Source organism: Syngnathus scovelli, chromosome 2, assembly GCF_024217435.2.
Source record: "Syngnathus scovelli strain Florida chromosome 2, RoL_Ssco_1.2, whole genome shotgun sequence".
Taxonomy (NCBI): domain Eukaryota; kingdom Metazoa; phylum Chordata; class Actinopteri; order Syngnathiformes; family Syngnathidae; genus Syngnathus; species Syngnathus scovelli.
This window is the reverse complement of record NC_090848.1, coordinates 22,733,479-22,755,765: the sequence shown is the minus strand read 5'-3', so window position 1 is coordinate 22,755,765 and position 22,287 is coordinate 22,733,479. Positions and strand designations below refer to the sequence as shown.

Genomic DNA, 22,287 nt, shown 5'->3' with positions numbered 1-22,287 from the left:
GAAACATTTGCTATCTAAACACGTCGACATGGGAAAGATAAACACAAATGTGGCACGGCCGCTGTTGACGTTGTTTACATCAGAATTGGTTTTATTCGCGATTCTGGACAACTGAATCTAGAGTCCTATTTATTGAGCTGATTTGTTTCTCATCAAAGCCGCGTTGCTAAAGGAAAACCTCATGTAGGTTTGCTTTTTGTGATGGGTTTAAAGTGCGCGACGTCCAGCTAGCTTTATGGCCAGCCTGGCATTAGCCGTGTTCTAATGATTCATCAGTTCCGATGGAGAACCTATTAATCTATTGGCGTCTTGCTAGCGTCTACATTTTATAGTGTCCATTGCAAAGTGCTCTTCAATGGATTAAAATTACGAATGATCTTTGTACAGTAGCTCAATGGATATTCTAATAGCGACGTAAAGGCCGTATTGGCTTTCACTCTGCGTATCTGCCGTAATATAACAATGATTAATCCAAGGCTTTAATATGGTAATGGGGTTTTAGTAAGTGTCGTATTAAATATTTCAATGTGTAGAATTTCGGAAGCTGTGCATGTGTGGTTTTTACGAATGCAAGGTAGGTATTTCGCTTCGTATTCAATGGGGAAAGTGTATATCTGTAGCTGTATGTTCTTTATTCCACCTACAGTTCTGTATATTCGTTTAAGACAGTACTGTATTTTTAGCAGGATGATGGATGGATGTTGCTGTCATTTATGATTTTTCTTATACGCACAAACAAGTTCAATATACTGTATGCTCATGCTCGATTGCAGGGTGGTAACAACATGGACAGTGACCTGAGTACCCAGGATAAAAAAGACTTGGATAAATTCATTAAGTTCTTTGCCTTAAAGGTGAGACGATGCTTTATGATATATTCTAGTCACGTTATTATTGATAACTGTAAAAATAAATATTACTTTTCGTGTTAAATAACCGTTTGATTGCATCGTTGGTGTATTGTAGACTGTTCAGGTGATAGTCCAGGCTCGCCTTGGTGAGAAGATATGTACTCGCTCGTCTCCGTCCCCCACTGGCTCTGACTGGGTAAAACAATTTTTTTTCAAGGGGATTAATTTCTTACTGCGCTGTGTGCAAGAGTATGACACACAATGTGCAAGGATCCTTGTTATTTATAGTTTTTGTGACATCCACACTTATCTTTTTCATTCTAAGTGTGATTATAATTTATTTATGTTCATTTGTTTTATTTTGTAGTTCAACTTAGCAATCAAAGACATCCCAGAAGTGACCCATGAAGCAAAGAAAATTTTGGCTGGCCAGCTTCCAGGCATAGGACACTCAATGTGCGTGGAGATCTCTCTGAAGACTTCGGAGGTAAAACTCTATTTTTTAAATGCTTTTATTTAAAGCTAAAAGGTTTTTGATGTAGCTTTTATGATATCCAACATTATTTGTACCAGTGCTAATCTTTACTCACTCACTGAAAATACCTAACCAAATAGAACCCCAAAATGCATAATCATCTGCCTCTCTTTCATCCAGGGGGACTCGATGGAGTTAGAGACTTGGTGCCTGGAGATTAATGAAAAGTAAGATGTTGGTCATTTCTTACAAATTTAAAGAAAGACTTTAGAGCTCATTGACCAAATTTATTTGAAGGAATCTTTGGACTTTATTTTCTACGCGCTGCACTAAAGTTTCTCAAACATGGTGATTCATAACGGCATGTTATAATGTAAATTTAATTTTTCAGAATACACAATGAAAATCAAAGTACAACTTGTACAGATTGGAAAGTCCCTACGATCTGTTTCTGTCATATGCCCAGATGTCTGCAGATGTTTTTTTTTTTCCTTCTCCATTTCAAAGTAACTCATCGTTACAGAGCTGCCAACTGTCCCTAAATCAGGATGCATGATATTTATCGGATCAATAATTCAACGGTCGACATACATAGGAAATACTTTACCATCGGCTGGATAATGCAAACATGGTTGATATGTAGGCCGATATTGAAAGCCGCTACAAATAAGTACACTAATGTCCAACCAGCCAAAGTCTCCTCGATTCTGAAAACAGTATTTATTATTATTATTTAAACTTGGGCAATAGCTTAGGGCAAATATCTTTTGAACCAATATATTAAAGACAACCAAAATATCTCAACAAGCTGACCTTATGAACTGATCAAATCATTTTCCAAAGGTTTTCTTGATAAGAGTCTAAATCATCCATCCATCCATCCATTTTCTATACCGCTTGTCCCCACGGGGGTCGCAGGCGTACCGGAGCCTATCCCAGTAGTCATCGGGCAGTAGGCAGGGGACACCCTGAACCGGTTGCCAGACGATCGCAGGGCGCACAGATACGAACATTCGCACTCACACCTAGGGGCAATTTGGAGTGCTCAATTGTTCTACCAAGCATGTTTTTTTTTTTTGTGGGGGGGGGGGCATGTGGGAGGAAACCGGAGTGCCCGGAGAAAACCCACACGGGCACGGGGAGAACATGCAAATTCCGCACAGGGAGCGTTGGAGGTGGAATCTGCTTGGGATTATTTCCTTTAGGGCCGGACCAATTAATCGTTTTGACGATTAAAGCTCTTAAAATAATAAGTGCTGAAACATAAATCAACATGTTTTTATTTTGTAGGTGTGATAAGGACATAAAAGTGTCGTATACTGTTTACGACCGTCTGTCTGTCCTTCTGAAATCTCTGCTGGCCGTCACTAGAGTAACGCCTGCCTACAAACTGTCCAGAAAGCAGGGACATGACTATGTCATATTATACAGGTGAGTTAGACCAGTTTCTCATCACTCCAATGTTCCGTCTGCTCATTGTTTGTGCCTCGTTTGTCTAGGATCTATTTTGGAGAAGTTCAGATGAGAGGATTAGGAGAAGGTAGTTATTATTTTATTGTATTAGAATTATTCCCACCATAAGTCAAACAATATGAATGTTTTTTACTTCTCTAAAACATTCATCAATAGCTTTCAGTCAAGTCTTTGTTTCCCATTTTTGAAGGTTTCCAGACGGTGCGTGTTGGTGTTGTGGGAACCCCCGTTGGCACTGTCACACTTTCTTGTGCCTATCGCACAAACCTGGCTTTAATGTCCAACAGGTAGGTAACATTTGCTCGGCCATTTGACATGTCATACTGTAGTGTGTAGTTCATAGAATGTCCAATGATTTTATTTATTTTTTTAAAACAAATGCATCTTGGTCTTGCAGACAATTTGAGCGATCTGCGCCTATCATGGGGATTATTGTGGACCACTTTGTGGACCCTCCCTGTGGCATCCAGCGACCTGCAAATATGGGTCAGCCCTGCAACTACAGGTACCCAGTACACAAGTAAGAAGGACTTCAATTTTTTTTATTCCCAACCTTGCATGGTTGAAGCATTATGTTCTCAAAAAATCTTATACCACTCCACCAAAAGAATGGCCAGCAAAAGTATAGTGCCCTGAGCTAATGCTCATGTCTTTTTTTAATTTACTCACTGCTTAGTCAGGGTAAAATCTGGACCTGTTTGGTTAAACACAAAGCTGATACTTGCAAGAGTTGAAGAAGTGTCTTGTTCTTCAGACATTAAATAAAACCAGAGTTGCCAACAATTACAAAACTTACATAATTTATTATGGAAATGACTGGACGCTCATGTGTTTTGTCTGCAATACTAATTGTTAGGTATATTTAAAAAATAGTTTTCAGTCAAATCGCTGAAACATGTTGAAAACAATCAAAAGAAAAAGAATCAGGGTTGCCAACAATTACAAAACTTACATAATTTATTATGGAAATGACTGGACGCTCATGTGTTTTGTCTGCAATACTAATTGTTAGGAATATTTAAAAAATAGTTTTCATAGTTTTAATAGTTATCGCCAACAATTTTATCCATCACAGAGGTGTCAAAATTAAGCAATCAGTTTACAACAAATCAATTAAAGGTTTTAGAAATAAGTAATTCTGATTTCTTTAATCATTTGTGAAAGCAGGTTGACATTTCCAAACATCTACTTTTACTTTGGAAAACAATGACAATCAATCCCTCATGTTACTTTGCTTAATTATTGTTGTTGACTAACTAAAATAAGATTCAATTATTCAAATAATCGATAAATTAGCAATTCAGACTCGTGGCGTCAGAATCAGAATCAGCTTTATTGGCCAAGTTTGTGCATGCCAAACAAGGAATTTGACTCTGGTTGATCTCAGCCTCTGTACAACATTTAAGTAACTAACAACATTCAGGTGACTAACAATATTTAAGTAGCAAGAACAGGATATTATTGCCCAGTGATACCAATACCAGAATTTCAGTAGTCAGTACCAATACCACGATTCTGGATACTAATTCGGTACCACGGTAAAAAACAACAGAATCCACTTACTTTTAAAATCACTCATTTATTTAAAACTACTTAAACCATATAGTTAACTTTATACATTAAAAAAGAGCAGTAGTGGCATGGAGCCTTCAAGTCACACATCTATGAAAACAAGCAAGACTGATCATAAATCAGCAGCAGTGGCATGGAGCCTCTCAAGCATTTTTTGCACGTTGGCTTGTTCGAATCTATTATTGCTCCGGTTTTGGGTGATCAGACGTCCTCTTTTTACCCGGACATGCACTACTTTTGAGACCTAAAAAAATGTCCAGGGGGAATTTCAAAAATGTCCGGGATTTATTTCTTTGACTGCCGCCGGCCACTTCAGCTCTGTCACCAACAGCTAACAAATTTAGCAATTAACTTTTTCTTCACAGAGCAACAGACGACGACGATGGTGAAGCATTTGCAGGAGTTCAGGATTCGCAGGAAGTTTGCAGTACATCCTTCTCCACTTCTCCCCCCTCTCAGGTAATGTCCCCTTTTCCTTAGCAAAAGACTATAAACCGCAACTTTTTTCTGCTTTCTTTAACTTCTGCAGTTTATTTGAAGTTTTTTTGTCTTATCCCAAAACCTATTCGGAAGTCACCCATTAGCTCAATTCGGATCTTATTTTTTAATCTCATTTGTGGCCTGTTTCTTTTTTTTTTAAGACAGTCTGAATGGCTCCATTTCTATTTTTCCAAATTCAACCTGGGCCACTTTTAAATGTGGTCATAGATATGTATCGACAATTGCAATGCAACATGCTCAAAAGGTTGGATTTTATGGAACTCTTTCTTTACCTCCTTGCATGTTTTTCTATTCTCTTCCCTCTTTTCTTCCTGACACTGGACCGCTTTTCAGTGCTTCTGTACGCTGAGTCCTTCTCCTTCGAAACTGTCTAAGGCACTTCCTTTGGACAATCCACAGTTTCCACTGGTTTCCGGTCTCGTCACTCATCCTGTGAGTCTACACGGGCACATCTTTTTGTTTTTAATTGCAGTCTGCTTACACTCTTGCTTTCATTGATCTTGCCCTTTTTCTATCCCTATTACTAACAGGCTCACTCAATCTATACTGAATTTGCTAAAGATGATTCATCCATCTGTTCTCCTTTTTGTCTGCACATGCAGCTGCTATCCTACCAGCCTCCCGTTCTAGCAGGAACTCCTGAGCTTTGCCACACTGCTGCCAATCCAAGCCAGGTAATAATCAGACTGGTTAAAGAGCATGCGAGGAGCAAATGCCTGCAGGTGCATATCAGGCGATGTTGGAGTTCATGGTCAACACCAAATTCATGCACTCCAGACGCTGCATGCTGGGAAGGAGGACGGAGTGTTGCATCCAGCGCAGCCCTATCATGGCACCGAAGCTCATCTGACAGTGGAGCACATACCCAATATACCTGGCAGCCGGTAATTGTACCTCGACGTCTTTTCACAAAAGAAACGAGTCGATGATGTGAATCTGTGGTACTCTGATTTCACGTATGGCCTCCCTTCCCAGTGGCAACAATGACATTTTGTCCCACAGCAGAGAGGGAAGGAGGAGCACCTCTCCCTTTGACCCAGTCGAGACTCTTAATGCCTTGACGAGGAAAGTTGGAGCTTTTGTCAATAAACCCAATGCCCGGGTAAGGAAAAAAATGCATGTTTATACATAATGATCCAGCAGTGCATATAGAGTCTACACGCCTATTTTCAAATGTCAGGTTTTTGTGATAAATCCTTTGAAAAAAAGATTTCCACCATTGTCATGTAATGTGTAAACTTTAACTGAAAAAAGTTGTGTTCAAGTTTTTTAACAATGCATATAATGATTGTTGTTGAACGAACATGCAGCGTATGTTCTTGTAGTTTTTTTTTTTTTTTTATCTCAGTGGCATGACTTTCCCTGGTGTGTTTTTAGGTCTCAGCCACAATGGACCTGCCATTTGCTGCGTTTGCTCCCAGAGGCCTGGACTCTGAGGACAGTGATCCAATGGTAAGTGTGGATGCCATGGGTTCAGTGAGCATTGGCCCGTACTTCTGAGAATCACACTGTGTGTGTGTGTGTGTGTGTGTGTGTGTGTGTGTGTGTGTGTGTGTGTACTTGTTTTTATTAGTATGGGGGGTCCGAAGACAGGGAGCCCACCAACAAAGTGGGGCCCTGTGTCGTTGTGGGGTCCAAAATCATGGACCCCACTCGGGAAACCACTCTAAAACAGCTTGAAATGCTCTAACAACATGCCTCACGAATTTTTTTCACTTACCCCTCATGGTCGCAATGTTGAGAATTGTGTGTGTGAAGTGTGTGTGCTCAGTAGCGGCCCCCCGACCATGGCAAGTGGTATTGCAAGTATACACACTACCGGAAGTGTGTGTGATTCAACCAATCAGGGCACCTCGTGATCCGAGTGTTGATTAAGAAAATAAAATGCTATTTCCTGTAGATTTAAACCAGGTAATTATTATTTTAGTAACCATAGCAGCTAAAATAATACTGTAAAGATAAAATTCCTGCATTACAATTGCAATTTATCTACGTTATTTAATATTCATTACACTTGCTTTATAAAAATACGCTCATTCTATTAGGCTTATTTTAAAAACTGTCTCGTGCATTTTTCATGTTCTAAACATAAAAATAAAGGTATAAATAAATAGTAATTTATTCTTTACCATCAGTTTACATATTAGTTAAATCAGCATCTCGTGCATTTTTCATGTTCTAAACATAAAAATAAAGGTATAAATAAATAGTAATTTATTCTTTACCATCAGTTTACATATTAGTTAAATCAGCAGGTATTGCATGTGTTAGCTTCATGCGGCTAAAACCACCAGCTTAACGTCACTTCGCCACGTGTGACGCCGCCAGACTGAGACTGCTCCGCGACGAAGACACGCTGCTCATAACGAAACACAACATACACGGTGAGTAAATCAACTGCATGTAAATACTAAGTACAAGAAACTGATGTAGAAATGCTTTTTGTCCAGACCCCGAGGGGTTTATATGCAATGATTATGGCTTCGGATTCGGTATATTGTCACTCGGATGGCGTAACGTTTTCCCCTCAGACAGTCCGGCTTTTTAACTTGTTATTCATCTTAGCTTGCAGTGGTTTTAAAAACAATGGTGTAAAAGAGAACGACAGAATGTATAATTGCTCCGTGTTATATTCAGGATGATTTCGATGTGCTAATGTTTCATAATTGCTAAGCCCAGAACCGGACTCTGGCCGTAATTGCCGAAACCACTTCAAAACTCGTCAAACACGTGTGTGCTCAGTGTTATGATATATCTGCATGTCTTCTGTATTTCTCGGTGGTTTTCTATCAGAATGCTTTCTTTAAATAACACAAGCATTCTGACGCAAATAAAACTATCCGGAAACTAGCTTATTGGCTAATTAGCTACCGCTAATCAGGATGCTACGTTCACTTTTCAAACACAAACATAATAAAAACGAGTTGGTAGCTCCTGAAAAGTATAACGAGTTATACTGGTAAAACTATTGAAATAACTTTTCTTTGGATGCAGCACCTGGTTGGAACTGTGACTAGTTAAAAGTAACAAAGCTCAGCTTCAAACCGACAAACATTTTCATTAATATATCAGTATTTTCTGAAAAATATTCTTTCTTTAATCACTCTTGTTCTGTTAGTTCTCAGGCCAGGCTTATTCCTTCAGTCTTTATACAGTGGATGATTACAAATCTTTTAAAATTAATATAGAGTGCTTGTTAAAGTTCTCTCTGCCATGTTTTGAATTATTTTTTAGAGCCAGAAATGTCCAAAAGGAAAGCAAGAAAAAAGCCTGCTGATGAAGCAGCCTTTTACATTTAATCCTCAAAGGACAAACCTGGACTAGTGGAAAGATTTATTGATGATCAAAAAGGTAATAAACTCATTTTTAGACCATTTATCCATTAAGTATATATTTATTTATTTTATAAAACAACACAGAAAACAATCAAATTCAGATTGGTTGTTGTATTTCTGTTTCTAAGCGAGAACTTAGTATTAAAATTGTAAGATAACACCACAATTATTTGGTTAAAGGTGTATCTTAAAGAAATATTTTCTCATAACCAATGGTTTTATATAAAATGTCCTTGCAGGAAGAGGCGTGTTTGCTACCCAGCACTTTGAACAAGGAGAGTTCATCTTATAATACAGGGGTCAACTTCTGTCAGCAGAAAAATGCCAAACAAGCAAGTACTCTGAAAAGGAGAGTACATTTCTCTTTGACTTTGAATGGCAGAATCATTACTGGTGGTATGTATATCCAAATATTTTCTATACAATAATTATGAACTCTAGAAAGAGACTGGAATAAAATACCCTAAATTAGTGAGTCACTCAGAAGCAATATTTCAATAACACATCAGGATTGTGGCATTAACAATTTTTTTTATTTAGTGCTATGATGTTCAAAAAGACATTGTTTCCCTCTCAACTTTTCTTTTGAAATGTTGCAAGTTTTTATTTCTGTAAGCCAACTTTTATTTTACTAAAAAACTAGTTATATGATACAAAATGTTTGATTTCTGTTTTTTCTTTCCTAGTATTGATGCATCAACAGAGGATGGCTCTCTTGGAAGATTAGTGAATGACAACCACAAGTCTCCAAACTGCACCATGAAAAAAATAGTAAATGACGAGCCCCATTTGTGCCTTTTTGCCATCAAAAACATAGAAATGGGAACTGAAATCGATTACAACTATGGTGATTCTAAATGGCCATGGCGTGAAAAAGTAAGTCAGTAAGATCAAGTATGCAAGTTGGAATATTAATTTGTTATTAAAAAAAGGAAGATTTTTGTCTCTTTTATTTGAATTACTCTCAGTATGATGTTGGTAAGTTATTTGTGGTTTTGATTCCAGGTGACAGGCTCTCAGGCTCCTGTTGACGGTGCTCTGCCTGAACCAGCCAGAACTTGGCAGGACTCTGACCCTGATGATAACATCAAACAAGATGCCAGCCAACAGGTAACATTCAGTTAGACTTTGTTGTAAGAAATAAACTTTGTAGACCTTTTCTTGTTCTCTTAGTTTACAGCTTTTAGTTGGAAAGCTGTTCTTTAGTCAGAAGGTACCTTAAACAGCTTTCAGCCAACCATTGGATCACACGGTTTTAGTGATTCTCCTCATAGAGCCCAAACGAACCAGTGGCACACACACCTATAGAAGGATTGTTGAAACATGCGCCCATGGGTGTCCAACCAAGCCAATCATTCACACACACATAACAGATTTCTGATGGCTACTTGTGGGGCCCTCCGTATGGATCGAAAGTTGTCTTGGTTATTCCAACCAAGCCAATCATTCACACACACATAATAACAGATTTCTGATGGCTACTTGTGGGGCCCTCCGTATGGATCGAAAGTTGTCTCATGTTTTTAGATCATATTTTGGTTATGGACATTATGGAGGCTGATTATATTACAGCTATAGTTCCACACGTCCTCAACAGCAAAACGGCTAAAGTGTCATGCTGAAGGATGCTCCACTACATCCATAAAGATGCTGTTATAGGACCTGATTAAACATCAGGTCTGACTGGAACACTGTAGTTAGAAAAGCTTGTTTGGTTTTGGGGACTAACTTCACATGATTTAACTATACAGGTCTTGAGTCTGTCATTTGTGGTGTCTGTATGATGTTGGTAAGTTATTTGTGGTTTTAATTCCAGGTGACAGGCTCTCAGGCTCCTGTTGACGGTGCGCTGCCTGAACCAGCCAGAACTTGGCAGGACTCTGACCCTGATGATAACATCAAACAAGATGCCAGCCAACAGGTAACATTCAGTTAGACTTTGTTGTAAGAAATAAACTTTGTAGACCTTTTCTTGTTCTCTTAGTTTACAGCTTTTAGTTGGAAAGCTGTTCTTTAGTCAGAAGGTACCTTAAACAGCATTCAGCCAACCATTGGATCACACGGTTTTAGTGGTTCTCCTCATAGAGCCCAAACGAACCAGTGGCACACACACCTATAGAAGGATTGTTGAAACATGCGCCCATGGGTGTCCAACCAAGCCAATCATTCACACACACATAACAGATTTCTGATGGCTACTTGTGGGGCCCTCCGTATGGATCTAAAGTTGTCTTGGTTATTCCAACCAAGCCAATCATTCACACACACACAATAACAGATTTCTGATGGCTACTTGTGGGGCCCTCCGTATGGATCAAAGGTTGCCTCATGTTTTTAGATCATATTTTGGTTATGGACATTATGGAGGCTGATTATATTACAGCTATAGTTCCACACATCCTCAACAGCTAAACGGCTAAAGTGTCATGCTGAAGCATGCTCCACTACATCCATAAAGATGCTGTTATAGGACCTGATTAGACATCAGGTCTGACTGGAACACTTTAGTTAGAAAAGCTTGTTTGGTTTTGGGGACTAACTTCACATGATTTAACTATACAGGTCTTGAGTCTGTCATTTGTGGTGTCTGTATGATGTTGGTAAGTTATTTGTGGTTTTAATTCCAGGTGACAGGCTCTCAGGCTCCTGTTGACGGTGCTCTGCCTGAACCAGCCAGAACTTGGCAGGACTCTGACCCTGATGATAACATCAAACAAGATGCCAGCCAACAGGTAACATTCAGTTAGACTTTGTTGTAAGAAATAAACTTTGTAGACCTTTTCTTGTTCTCTTAGTTTACAGTTTTTAGTTGGAAAGCTGTTCTTTAGTCAGAAGGTACCTTAAACAGCATTCAGCCAACCATTGGATCACACGGTTTTAGTGGTTCTCCTCATAGAGCCCAAACGAACCAGTGGCACACACACCTATACATGGATATTTGAAACATGCGCCCATGGGTGTCCAACCAAGCCAATCATTCACACACACATAACAGATTTCTGATGGCTACTTGTGGGGCCCTCCGTATGGATCGAAAGTTGTCTTGGTTATTCCAACCAAGCCAATCATTCACACACACATAACAGATTTCTCATGGCTACTTGTGGGGTCCTCCGTATGGATCGAAAGTTGTCTTGGTTATTCCAACCAAGCCAATCATTCACACACACATAATAACAGATTTCTGACGGCTACTTGTGGGGCCCTCCGTATTGACCGAAGGTTGTCTCATGTTTTTAGATCATATTTTGGTTATGGACATTATGGAGGCTGATTATATTACAGCTATAGTTCCACACATCCTCAACAGCAAAACGGCTAAAGTGTCATGCTGAAGGATGCTCCACTACATCCATAAAGATGCTGTTATAGGACCTGATTAGACATCAGGGCTGACTGGAACACTTTAGTTAGAAAAGCTTGTTTGGTTTTGGGGACTAACTTCACATGATTTAACTATACAGGTCTTGAGTCTGTCATTTGTGGTGTCTGTATGATGTTGGTAAGTTACTTGTGGTTTTAATTCCAGGTGACAGGCTCTCAGGCTCCTGTTGACGGTGCGCTGCCTGAACCAGCCAGAACTTGGCAGGACTCTGACCCTGATGATAACATCAAACAAGATGCCAGCCAACAGGTAACATTCAGTTAGACTTTGTTGTAAGAAATCAACTTTGTAGACCTTTTCTTGTTCTCTTAGTTTACAGCTTTTAGTTGGAAAGCTGTTCTTTAGTCAGAAGGTACCTTAAACAGCATTCAGCCAACCATTGGATCACACGGTTTTAGTGGTTCTCCTCATAGAGCCCAAACGAACCAGTGGCACACACACCTATAGAAGGATTGTTAAAACATGCGCCCATGGGTGTCCAACCAAGCCAATCATTCACACACACAACAGATTTCTGATGGCTACTTGTGGGGCCCTCCGTATGGATCTAAAGTTGTCTTGGTTATTCCAACCAAGCCAATCATTCACACACACACAATAACAGATTTCTGATGGCTACTTGTGGGGCCCTCCGTATGGATCGAAAGTTGTCTCATGTTTTTAGATCATATTTTGGTTATGGACATTATGGAGGCTGATTATATTACAGCTATAGTTCCACACATCCTCAACAGCTAAACGGCTAAAGTGTCATGCTGAAGGATGCTCCACTACATCCATAAAGATGCTGTTATAGGACCTGATTAGACATCAGGTCTGACTGGAACACTTTAGTTAGAAAAGCTTGTTTGGTTTTGGGGACTAACTTCACATGATTTAACTATACAGGTCTTGAGTCTGTCATTTGTGGTGTCTGTATGATGTTGGTAAGTTATTTGTGGTTTTAATTCCAGGTGACAGGCTCTCAGGCTCCTGTTGACGGTGCTCTGCCTGAACCAGCCAGAACTTGGCAGGACTCTGACCCTGATGATAACATCAAACAAGATGCCAGCCAACAGGTAACATTCAGTTAGACTTTGTTGTAAGAAATAAACTTTGTAGACCTTTTCTTGTTCTCTTAGTTTACAGTTTTTAGTTGGAAAGCTGTTCTTTAGTCAGAAGGTACCTTAAACAGCATTCAGCCAACCATTGGATCACACGGTTTTAGTGGTTCTCCTCATAGAGCCCAAACGAACCAGTGGCACACACACCTATACATGGATATTTGAAACATGCGCCCATGGGTGTCCAACCAAGCCAATCATTCACACACACATAACAGATTTCTGATGGCTACTTGTGGGGCCCTCCGTATGGATCGAAAGTTGTCTTGGTTATTCCAACCAAGCCAATCATTCACACACACATAACAGATTTCTCATGGCTACTTGTGGGGTCCTCCGTATGGATCGAAAGTTGTCTTGGTTATTCCAACCAAGCCAATCATTCACACACACATAATAACAGATTTCTGACGGCTACTTGTGGGGCCCTCCGTATTGACCGAAGGTTGTCTCATGTTTTTAGATCATATTTTGGTTATGGACATTATGGAGGCTGATTATATTACAGCTATAGTTCCACACATCCTCAACAGCAAAACGGCTAAAGTGTCATGCTGAAGGATGCTCCACTACATCCATAAAGATGCTGTTATAGGACCTGATTAGACATCAGGGCTGACTGGAACACTTTAGTTAGAAAAGCTTGTTTGGTTTTGGGGACTAACTTCACATGATTTAACTATACAGGTCTTGAGTCTGTCATTTGTGGTGTCTGTATGATGTTGGTAAGTTACTTGTGGTTTTAATTCCAGGTGACAGGCTCTCAGGCTCCTGTTGACGGTGCGCTGCCTGAACCAGCCAGAACTTGGCAGGACTCTGACCCTGATGATAACATCAAACAAGATGCCAGCCAACAGGTAACATTCAGTTAGACTTTGTTGTAAGAAATCAACTTTGTAGACCTTTTCTTGTTCTCTTAGTTTACAGCTTTTAGTTGGAAAGCTGTTCTTTAGTCAGAAGGTACCTTAAACAGCATTCAGCCAACCATTGGATCACACGGTTTTAGTGGTTCTCCTCATAGAGCCCAAACGAACCAGTGGCACACACACCTATAGAAGGATTGTTAAAACATGCGCCCATGGGTGTCCAACCAAGCCAATCATTCACACATACAACAGATTTCTGATGGCTACTTGTGGGGCCCTCCGTATGGATCTAAAGTTGTCTTGGTTATTCCAACCAAGCCAATCATTCACACACACACAATAACAGATTTCTGATGGCTACTTGTGGGGCCCTCCGTATGGATCGAAAGTTGTCTCATGTTTTTAGATCATATTTTGGTTATGGACATTATGGAGGCTGATTATATTACAGCTATAGTTCCACACATCCTCAACAGCTAAACGGCTAAAGTGTCATGCTGAAGCATGCTCCACTACATCCATAAAGATGCTGTTATAGGACCTGATTAGACATCAGGTCTGACTGGAACACTTTAGTTAGAAAAGCTTGTTTGGTTTTGGGGACTAACTTCACATGATTTAACTATACAGGTCTTGAGTCTGTCATTTGTGGTGTCTGTATGATGTTGGTAAGTTATTTGTGGTTTTAATTCCAGGTGACAGGCTCTCAGGCTCCTGTTGACGGTGCTCTGCCTGAACCAGCCAGAACTTGGCAGGACTCTGACCCTGATGATAACATCAAACAAGATGCCAGCCAACAGGTAACATTCAGTTAGACTTTGTTGTAAGAAATCAACTTTGTAGACCTTTTCTTGTTCTCTTAGTTTACAGCTTTTAGTTGGAAAGCTGTTCTTTAGTCAGAAGGTACCTTAAACAGCATTCAGCCAACCATTGGATCACACGGTTTTAGTGGTTCTCCTCATAGAGCCCAAACGAACCAGTGGCACACACACCTATAGAAGGATTGTTAAAACATGCGCCCATGGGTGTCCAACCAAGCCAATCATTCACACACACAACAGATTTCTGATGGCTACTTGTGGGGCCCTCCGTATGGATCTAAAGTTGTCTTGGTTATTCCAACCAAGCCAATCATTCACACACACATAATAACAGATTTCTCATGGCTACTTGTGGGGCCCTCCGTATGGATCGAAAGTTGTCTTGGTTATTCCAACCAAGCCAATCATTCACACACACATAATAACAGATTTCTGAAAGCTACTTGTGGGGCCCTCCGTATTGATCGAAGGTTGTCTCATGTTTTTAGATCATATTTTGGTTATGGACATTATGGAGGCTGATTATATTACAGCTATAGTTCCACACATCCTCAACAGTTAAACGGCTAAAGTGTCATGCTCAAGGATGCTCCACTACATCCATAAAGATGCTGTTATAGGACCTGATTAGACATCCAGAACTGACTGGAACACTTTAGTTAGAAAAGCTTGTTTGGTTTTGGGGACTAACTTCACATGATTTAACTATACAGGTCTTGAGTCTGTCATTTGTGGTGTCTGTATGATGTTGGTAAGTTATTTGTGGTTTTAATTCCAGGTGACAGGCTCTCAGGCTCCTGTTGATGGTGCGCTGCCTGAATCAGCCAGAACTTGGCAGGACTCTGACCCTGATGATAACATCAAACAAGATGCCAGCCAACAGGTAACATTCAGTTAGACTTTGTTGTAAGAAATAAACTTTGTAGACCTTTTCTTGTTCTCTTAGTTTACAGCTTTTAGTTGGAAACCTGTTCTTTAGTCAGAAGGTACCTTAAACAGCATTCAGCCAACCATTGGATCACACGGTTTTAGTGGTTCTCCTCATAGAGCCCAAACGAACCAGTGGCACACACACCTATAGATGGATTGTTGAAACATGCGCCCATGGGTGTCCAACCAAGCCAATCATTCACACACACATAACAGATTTGTGATGGCTACTTGTGGGGCCCTCCGTATGGATCTAAAGTTGTCTTGGTTATTCCAACCAAGCCAATCATTCACACTCACATAATAACAGATTTCTGATGGCTACTTGTGGGGCCCTCCGTATGGATCGAAGGTTGTCTCATGTTTTTAGATCATATTTTGGTTATGGACATTATGGAGGCTGATTATATTACAGCTATAGTTCCACACATCCTCAACAGCTAAACGGCTAAAGTGTCATGCTGAAGGATGCTCCACTACATCCATAAAGATGCTGTTATAGGACCTGATTAGACATCCAGAACTGACTGGAACACTTTAGTTAGAAAAGCTTGTTTGGTTTTGGGGACTAACTTCACATGATTTAACTATACAGGTCTTGAGTCTGTCATTTGTGGTGTCTGTATGATGTTGGTAAGTTATTTGTGGTTTTAATTCCAGGTGACAGGCTCTCAGGCTCCTGTTGATGGTGCGCTGCCTGAATCAGCCAGAACTTGGCAGGACTCTGACCCTGATGATAACATCAAACAAGATGCCAGCCAACAGGTAACATTCAGTTAGACTTTGTTGTAAGAAATAAACTTTGTAGACCTTTTCTTGTTCTCTTAGTTTACAGCTTTTAGTTGGAAAGCTGTTCTTTAGTCAGAAGGTACCTTAAACAGCATTCAGCCAACCATTGGATCACACGGTTTTAGTGGTTCTCCTCATAGAGCCCAAACGAACCAGTGGCACACACACCTATAGAAGGATTGTTGAAACATGCGCCCATGGGTGTCCAACCAAGCCAATCATTCACACACACATAACAGATTTCTGATGGCTACTTGTGGGGCCCTCCGTATGGATCTAAAGTTGTCTTGGTTATTCCAACCAAGCCAATCATTCACACACACACAATAACAGATTTCTGATGGCTACTTGTGGGGCCCTCCGTATGGATCTAAAGTTGTCTTGGTTATTCCAACCAAGCCAATCATTCACACACACACAATAACAGATTTCTGATGGCTACTTGTGGGGCCCTCCGTATGGATCAAAGGTTGCCTCATGTTTTTAGATCATATTTTGGTTATGGACATTATGGAGGCTGATTATATTACAGCTATAGTTCCACACATCCTCAACAGCTAAACGGCTAAAGTGTCATGCTGAAGGATGCTCCACTACATCCATAAAGATGCTGTTATAGGACCTGATTAGACATCAGGTCTGACTGGAACACTTTAGTTAGAAAAGCTTGTTTGGTTTTGGGGACTAACTTCACATGATTTAACTATACAGGTCTTGAGTCTGTCATTTGTGGTGTCTGTATGATGTTGGTAAGTTATTTGTGGTTTTAATTCCAGGTGACAGGCTCTCAGGCTCCTGTTGACGGTGCTCTGCCTGAACCAGCCAGAACTTGGCAGGACTCTGACCCTGATGATAACATCAAACAAGATGCCAGCCAACAGGTAACATTCAGTGCGACTTTGTTGTAAGAAATCAACTTTGTAGACCTTTTCTTGTTCTCTTAGTTTACAGCTTTTAGTTGGAAAGCTGTTCTTTAGTCAGAAGGTACCTTAAACAGCATTCAGCCAACCATTGGATCACATGGTTTTAGTGATTCTCCTCATAGAGCCCAAACGAACCAGTGGCACACACACCTATAGAAGGATTGTTGAAACATGCGCCCATGGGTGTCCAACCAAGCCAATCATTCACACACACATAACAGATTTCTGATGGCTACTTGTGGGGCCCTCCGTATGGATCTAAAGTTGTCTTGGTTATTCCAACCAAGCCAATCATTCACACACACATAACAGATTTCTGAAATATGGTTTCTTGTGGCTTCTTTGTTGTAAATTTTGGAGCCTTTTCCATGTTTTATATGTAAAATGTCCTGTGATATAAGGTTTTGGCATATTTCAGAGGATGTGTACAGCACCGGTCGTCTACCAGTTAAGATATTGGACAGAAATTTTAATTATTTTGAGCAAAGAAATTCTAGTCTTTATATTAATACAGCATATAAGAGTAGCTTGCAGAAACTAACAACACATTTCTTTTAATTCCCTCCATAGAGCTATCAATTATCAAAGGAGTTTCTCAAAGTGGACTACTCAGACAGTGATGATACTGACAATGATTCCCAAAAGGACTGCTCTGTACCTCTGCAAATCAATCTGCTCAAAACAAGAGTATATTAAATTTGACCAAGCATTCTTATACAGGTGCAGTTAATTTTTGTTTTAGAATATTGCTATACTGTGTTTTTTTTCTGTACTTAAAAATCATCATTTCAGATGGGCTGATCCCAGAAGTGATAGAAGTGACCTCTTGTACCTCCGCATCTCGTGGCCCAAGTAATGAAAAGTCTGCCAAAAAGGGAGGTGAGTTTAGAGTAATCCTTTTCAATATATAACTTTATCACAGTTGCTTTTAAATTGCCCAATTGTTACTACTGTATCAGTATCTAATTATCCTCACATATGCTGCTTACTAAGATTTAGATGACCCAAGCAAGATATATTAAACACCACTTGACTTTTTTTCTTAGACATGTAAGGTCTAAACTTTTGAATTTTGTCATAAAATGAAAATTGACCCATCCTTTCTCATGTGAGTTACAGGTCATTGCTAACCTTGATTATATGTGAGATGTTTGTTTACATCTATTTTTAAATAGAGGTAATGTATACATGACACATTTACCTCAAAAGAGAGAAAGAAAAATTGCTCTAGATTAACCTATTAGTGAATATGCAAATTCACACATTGTCACACCAAGGCAGATACCATTCTTATACAGCTTGCATTTAATTTTTTACACACTATATATTTCCAAATTTACTTTTATCATCTTTGTTTGTCCATGTGTAGCACGTTATCAAAGCAAATTCCCCATACATGTAAAACACTGTCTGAAAAAAGTTTTTCTCTGATTTTTATTTTTTATTTTCCCTGATTTTGCAACAACTTGTATCTGTTCTTAATGGTTTTGTCAGAGAAATGGTGCATCCCAATGTGCTGCCATGGTGGAGTTTGACTGCCTGTGCAACCTCTGTAGGGTCCAGGAATTGCTTCATCTACCAGCAGTGACATTCTGGTCAAATGCAAAACTGCTTAAAAGTAATCAAGAAAATGAGAGACCTCTTTCCCCCACCACCAAAACTGGGGGCATTCTAATGTTACCCTTTTGTGCATCTATTTTTAATTTTGTTAATATCAAAACAGCTGACACTGAAGACCACCTAGCAACTTAAATGACCGGATTAATATCTCAGATATTAACTGATTTACTTATGTCTATTGTAGGCTCATCACTGTTGACAAAGATAGTTGACGTTATAAAATATCTCATTTGAATTATATTGTCGGATAATTGTACATAAAGTGAATGTATTCTTTATGCAATTTTGTTCTAATTAAGTTGTAAACTAAAAAGTGCTCTTCCTATGCCCTTAGGTAACGGAAAAGTTGTGAAAAGAAGCTGGACCCCAGAGGAATGTGCTGCAGTAAATAAACATTCAAGGAAGTATATATTGACAAATCAGGTTCCTGGTAAGCTTGACTGCGAGAGATGCATTGCTGCAGAACCACAAGCACCGAGCTGTTAAGTACTTTGTCAAAAAGAGAATAACCACCATGAGGAGAAAATATGAGTGAAACAGCTTCCCTTAACAGAGATAGAAACACATGGCTGGTCCTGTTTCACCATTTGTTCACTATTTGTTTGTGATTTTTTTTATGCTCCACTTCTCCTGTTCGTAAATGTTAGATTAAATAAGTTCCTTTATTCATTGGCTACATTTGTAATGTGTCCATTTAAAATTTTGACTCGACAATTATTACTTGTAAATCCTGTGTACTTTATAGTTAGCTAAAATGCAGAATTTAAATATTTTAAAATGTACCAATATGACTGAACAAATTGAAGAATATTAAGACTGTGACCAAGGAAAATGGACTAGAATCTGAATAAAGACTTCAGAATGTATTTTAGAATGCACATTTCAATGTATATCTAGTATATTTAGCCAGATGAAAGTATTAATAACACTAACAAAATTTTTAGGTTTTCTCAAATGATTAAGTCCACACAAATGCATGTTTGGGTTAGATTAGGGTTGGGGTTGAACTTGATAGATCCTCTTTATAAAGGCAGACCTAACAAGTCTTAAATCTTAACAGCAAGCTCCATAACTGGCTAAAAAAATAATGTGTGTATAGGTAGACCTCTTAAGGTTGAAATATTAAAAGCGATCCCCATAACTGACTAAAAATCTCATGTGTGTAAAGGTGGACCCCGCAAAGCCGGAATGTTAGAAACAGGCCCCAGATATGACTGAAAAACTGACATGAAAAAAAAAGTTTCAAATTGTGTTTATTGAAAGTGATTTTTAGTAACAAGATTTTTTTTGGGAGTTGCCTGATTTTTTTCATAGTTCTTGGACCACTAGAAAGGGTGGACCCCAGAACTCGGTAAATTAAGTTGGGTCCTGCAGAGGGAGGTTAACAAGGATGTGTGTGTGTGTGTGTGTGTGTGTGTGTGTGTGTGTGTGTGTGTGTGTGTGTGTGTGTGTGTGTGCGTGCGTGCACGACAGGTACATCCTCCAGACTCTCCTTCCTGCATGTCCCCTCTGCAGGCCAGCCTTCACTCGCAAGGTTCAGACGGCTCGGGGCAGCAGGATGACTTTGTCATGGTTGACTTTGTACGTTCGTCTTATCGACTCTTTGAGGACCACTGCATTCTCATCTGACCCAATGTTTCATGTTTTTAGCGGCCAGCTTTCTCTAAAGACGACTTGTTGCCGATGGATTTAGGAACATTCTACAGGGAATTTCAGAACCCTCCGCAATTGGCCAGCCTCTCGCTTCACATCAGTTCCCAGTCGATGGCTGATGATCTCGTAGTATGATTTATTTTTTCAACCTTTAGACGACAAAATGAAGCTGTGTAAGTTGCCTCTAACAGTGTATGTACTATGCCTGCAGGATTCGCTGCCAGAGAAACTGGCCATCTACGAAAGAAACATTGACGAATTTGACGCCTTTGTGGATATGCTCCAATAGAGAATGACAGCAAGCGAGAAGTCAACTTTATCAGTTAGTTTCCTGATGTTTTTCATCCCAATGCCACTTGTGTCACAGCGTGTACAAAACATTCACTGTAAATACAACTTCTGAAACTGACACGCACTTGGATCCTGCTTAAAATTTTCATAATGACAAAACACTGAACTTGTCACTTTAAACAAGCATCCATGCAATAAAAGCATGTCACTTAAATGTTCAGTGAAAATCAGGGATGCAACCTGCTAGAATTACCTTGAGAATGCATTTAGCCTAACACAGCAACTAGCTGCTTAATGCATTTAGAGACAGTGTGTAGAATTTGTCCACTTGTTTGACGAACCAATTTCATTCTTTGGCTTTTGACTGACTTAATTATTGTTTGGATTTACTGTTTTCACCGTCTTTGTGATTGTCCCATTGCTTTGCATGTTCATTATAGCTGCAGTCATTGTAAAATGAAAATATAGATATGACCATGGTTAAAGGGGCAAAAGAAACATTGTGATAAAACATATTTTTGCCATCTTATTTAGATTTTTTAAAAATCCAAATGTTTTCTACACACTGTCTCTTAATTGTAACGTAGAGGCGATTGTTCTAGCTCCAAGTTCCCAGCTGGTCTGAGGATTTCAATCAAGTGTCTACACTTTCCCCAGTAGTGTTGTACAGATAAATCTACTCAAACTCACGTGGCTTGAATCAACCTTAAAATGGATGCTGTAAGCCATCTGTTTTCATTGTAATGAAGCATGGTATAACACCCTACAACATCTTAAAGGTGACATCATTTTCTTATGTTCTTTGGACCTCCACTAGTATTAAACAGCTTTCTGATTGTTTTGTTGGTTGCGCATGAAGCAATAAAATCCTGTTTTTAACCATCTCAGGGGGCTGCAATTTTGCCACTTGCTGTCAACTGAAGGTGACATCAGTATCTCTAATAACCCTTTAGCTCATCTGTTTTAGGGGTTTGGTCATGTGATGTATTCCCAAAAATTGATTTATTCCACTCAAATTGTACCACTTTCAACCTCAAGACATTTCAGGCGAAGGTTAAGTTTTGTTGTTGCTTGAAACACATTCAGCAAACCTGACTTCCATGAACCATTTTTTTTTCTTTTATTCAAGATGGGACTGTTCAACATTAGGCTGAAAAACTGATTTGCCATTTTGGTAAACCACTAATATTTTGGTCAAATTTTATACTTCATTTTCACATTACCATAAATTTAATGTAACAAAGATAGCTAAATATATTTTTTCAATAGTTTTGCTGTTGACTGTGTACCCATGTTAGACATTTTCTCTCTGACTTTGTGACTTGAGTGGCACTTGAGTGCATTTTCCCTGGTCAGAGGTCAATAAAATTGACTTCCCTGGAGTGCAGCATAAGCTTTTATGCACTATGATGTCAATTTGAGACAACAGCAAGTTGCCACTTGAACAAGGCAAAATGGCAGCCCCTCACAACCCGATGGATTACAAACAGGCAAATCTTCTGCTTAATTCATATTCCACAAACGCAGTAATAGCCCTTTGAAGTCTAGTGTGAGGTGGCTATACTGACTCCATTTTCAGTGCATTCTCTGCAGGCTGTTGCACATTGGGGGAAATTTAAATTTCCAGCAAGGTTTGTTCTGGTTGAAAGCTTTAACTTGATGTTCCAATAAAAAGCATGTTGAAATGATTAGTCGACGT

General features: G+C 39.4%; 1 protein-coding gene and 1 long non-coding RNA gene across 8 annotated transcripts; both read left to right on the top strand.

Moving 5' to 3' along the window:
• Positions 1 to 22,276, top strand: atg13 (ATG13 autophagy related 13 homolog (S. cerevisiae)). Of its 6 annotated transcripts, none has more exons than XM_068649951.1 (18): positions 1 to 183; positions 774 to 854; positions 967 to 1,047; positions 1,219 to 1,338; positions 1,507 to 1,553; positions 2,617 to 2,757; positions 2,826 to 2,866; positions 2,990 to 3,086; positions 3,197 to 3,304; positions 4,737 to 4,830; positions 5,206 to 5,304; positions 5,475 to 5,546; positions 5,650 to 5,756; positions 5,848 to 5,974; positions 6,250 to 6,324; positions 20,118 to 20,225; positions 20,295 to 20,426; positions 20,509 to 22,276. In XM_068649951.1, exons 2-18 carry the CDS (start codon positions 786 to 788, stop codon positions 20,584 to 20,586), a joined length of 1,596 nt encoding a protein of 531 aa, XP_068506052.1. In that variant the 5' UTR covers positions 1 to 183; positions 774 to 785; the 3' UTR covers positions 20,587 to 22,276. The 6 variants fall into 6 exon arrangements, with proteins under 6 accessions (XP_068506052.1, XP_068506054.1, XP_068506053.1 ...); XM_068649953.1 differs by having other exon boundaries at positions 2 to 183; positions 3,197 to 3,319; positions 5,878 to 5,974; XM_068649952.1 differs by having other exon boundaries at positions 2 to 183; positions 3,197 to 3,319; positions 5,875 to 5,974.
• LOC137840082 (uncharacterized) lies at positions 6,389 to 9,160 on the top strand. 2 transcript variants are annotated; one of them, XR_011086519.1, is made up of 4 exons: positions 6,389 to 7,256; positions 8,107 to 8,223; positions 8,447 to 8,603; positions 8,894 to 9,160. It is a non-coding gene; the product is annotated as an uncharacterized lncRNA (long non-coding RNA). The 2 variants fall into 2 exon arrangements; XR_011086518.1 differs by having other exon boundaries at positions 6,394 to 8,223; positions 8,894 to 9,156.
• Positions 22,277 to 22,287: the final 11 nt, after the last annotated feature.

Coding starts and splice junctions, on each gene's coding strand:
- atg13 (XM_049754855.2), top strand. CDS start 786: ATGGACAGTGACCTGAGTACCCAGGATAAAAAAGACTTGGATAAATTC. Junction 3,320..4,736: donor TACAGGTACCCAGTACACAA/GTAAGAAGGACT, acceptor TTTTCTTCACAG/AGCAACAGACGACGACGATG. Junction 20,427..20,508: donor CGATGGCTGATGATCTCGTA/GTATGATTTATT, acceptor CTATGCCTGCAG/GATTCGCTGCCAGAGAAACT.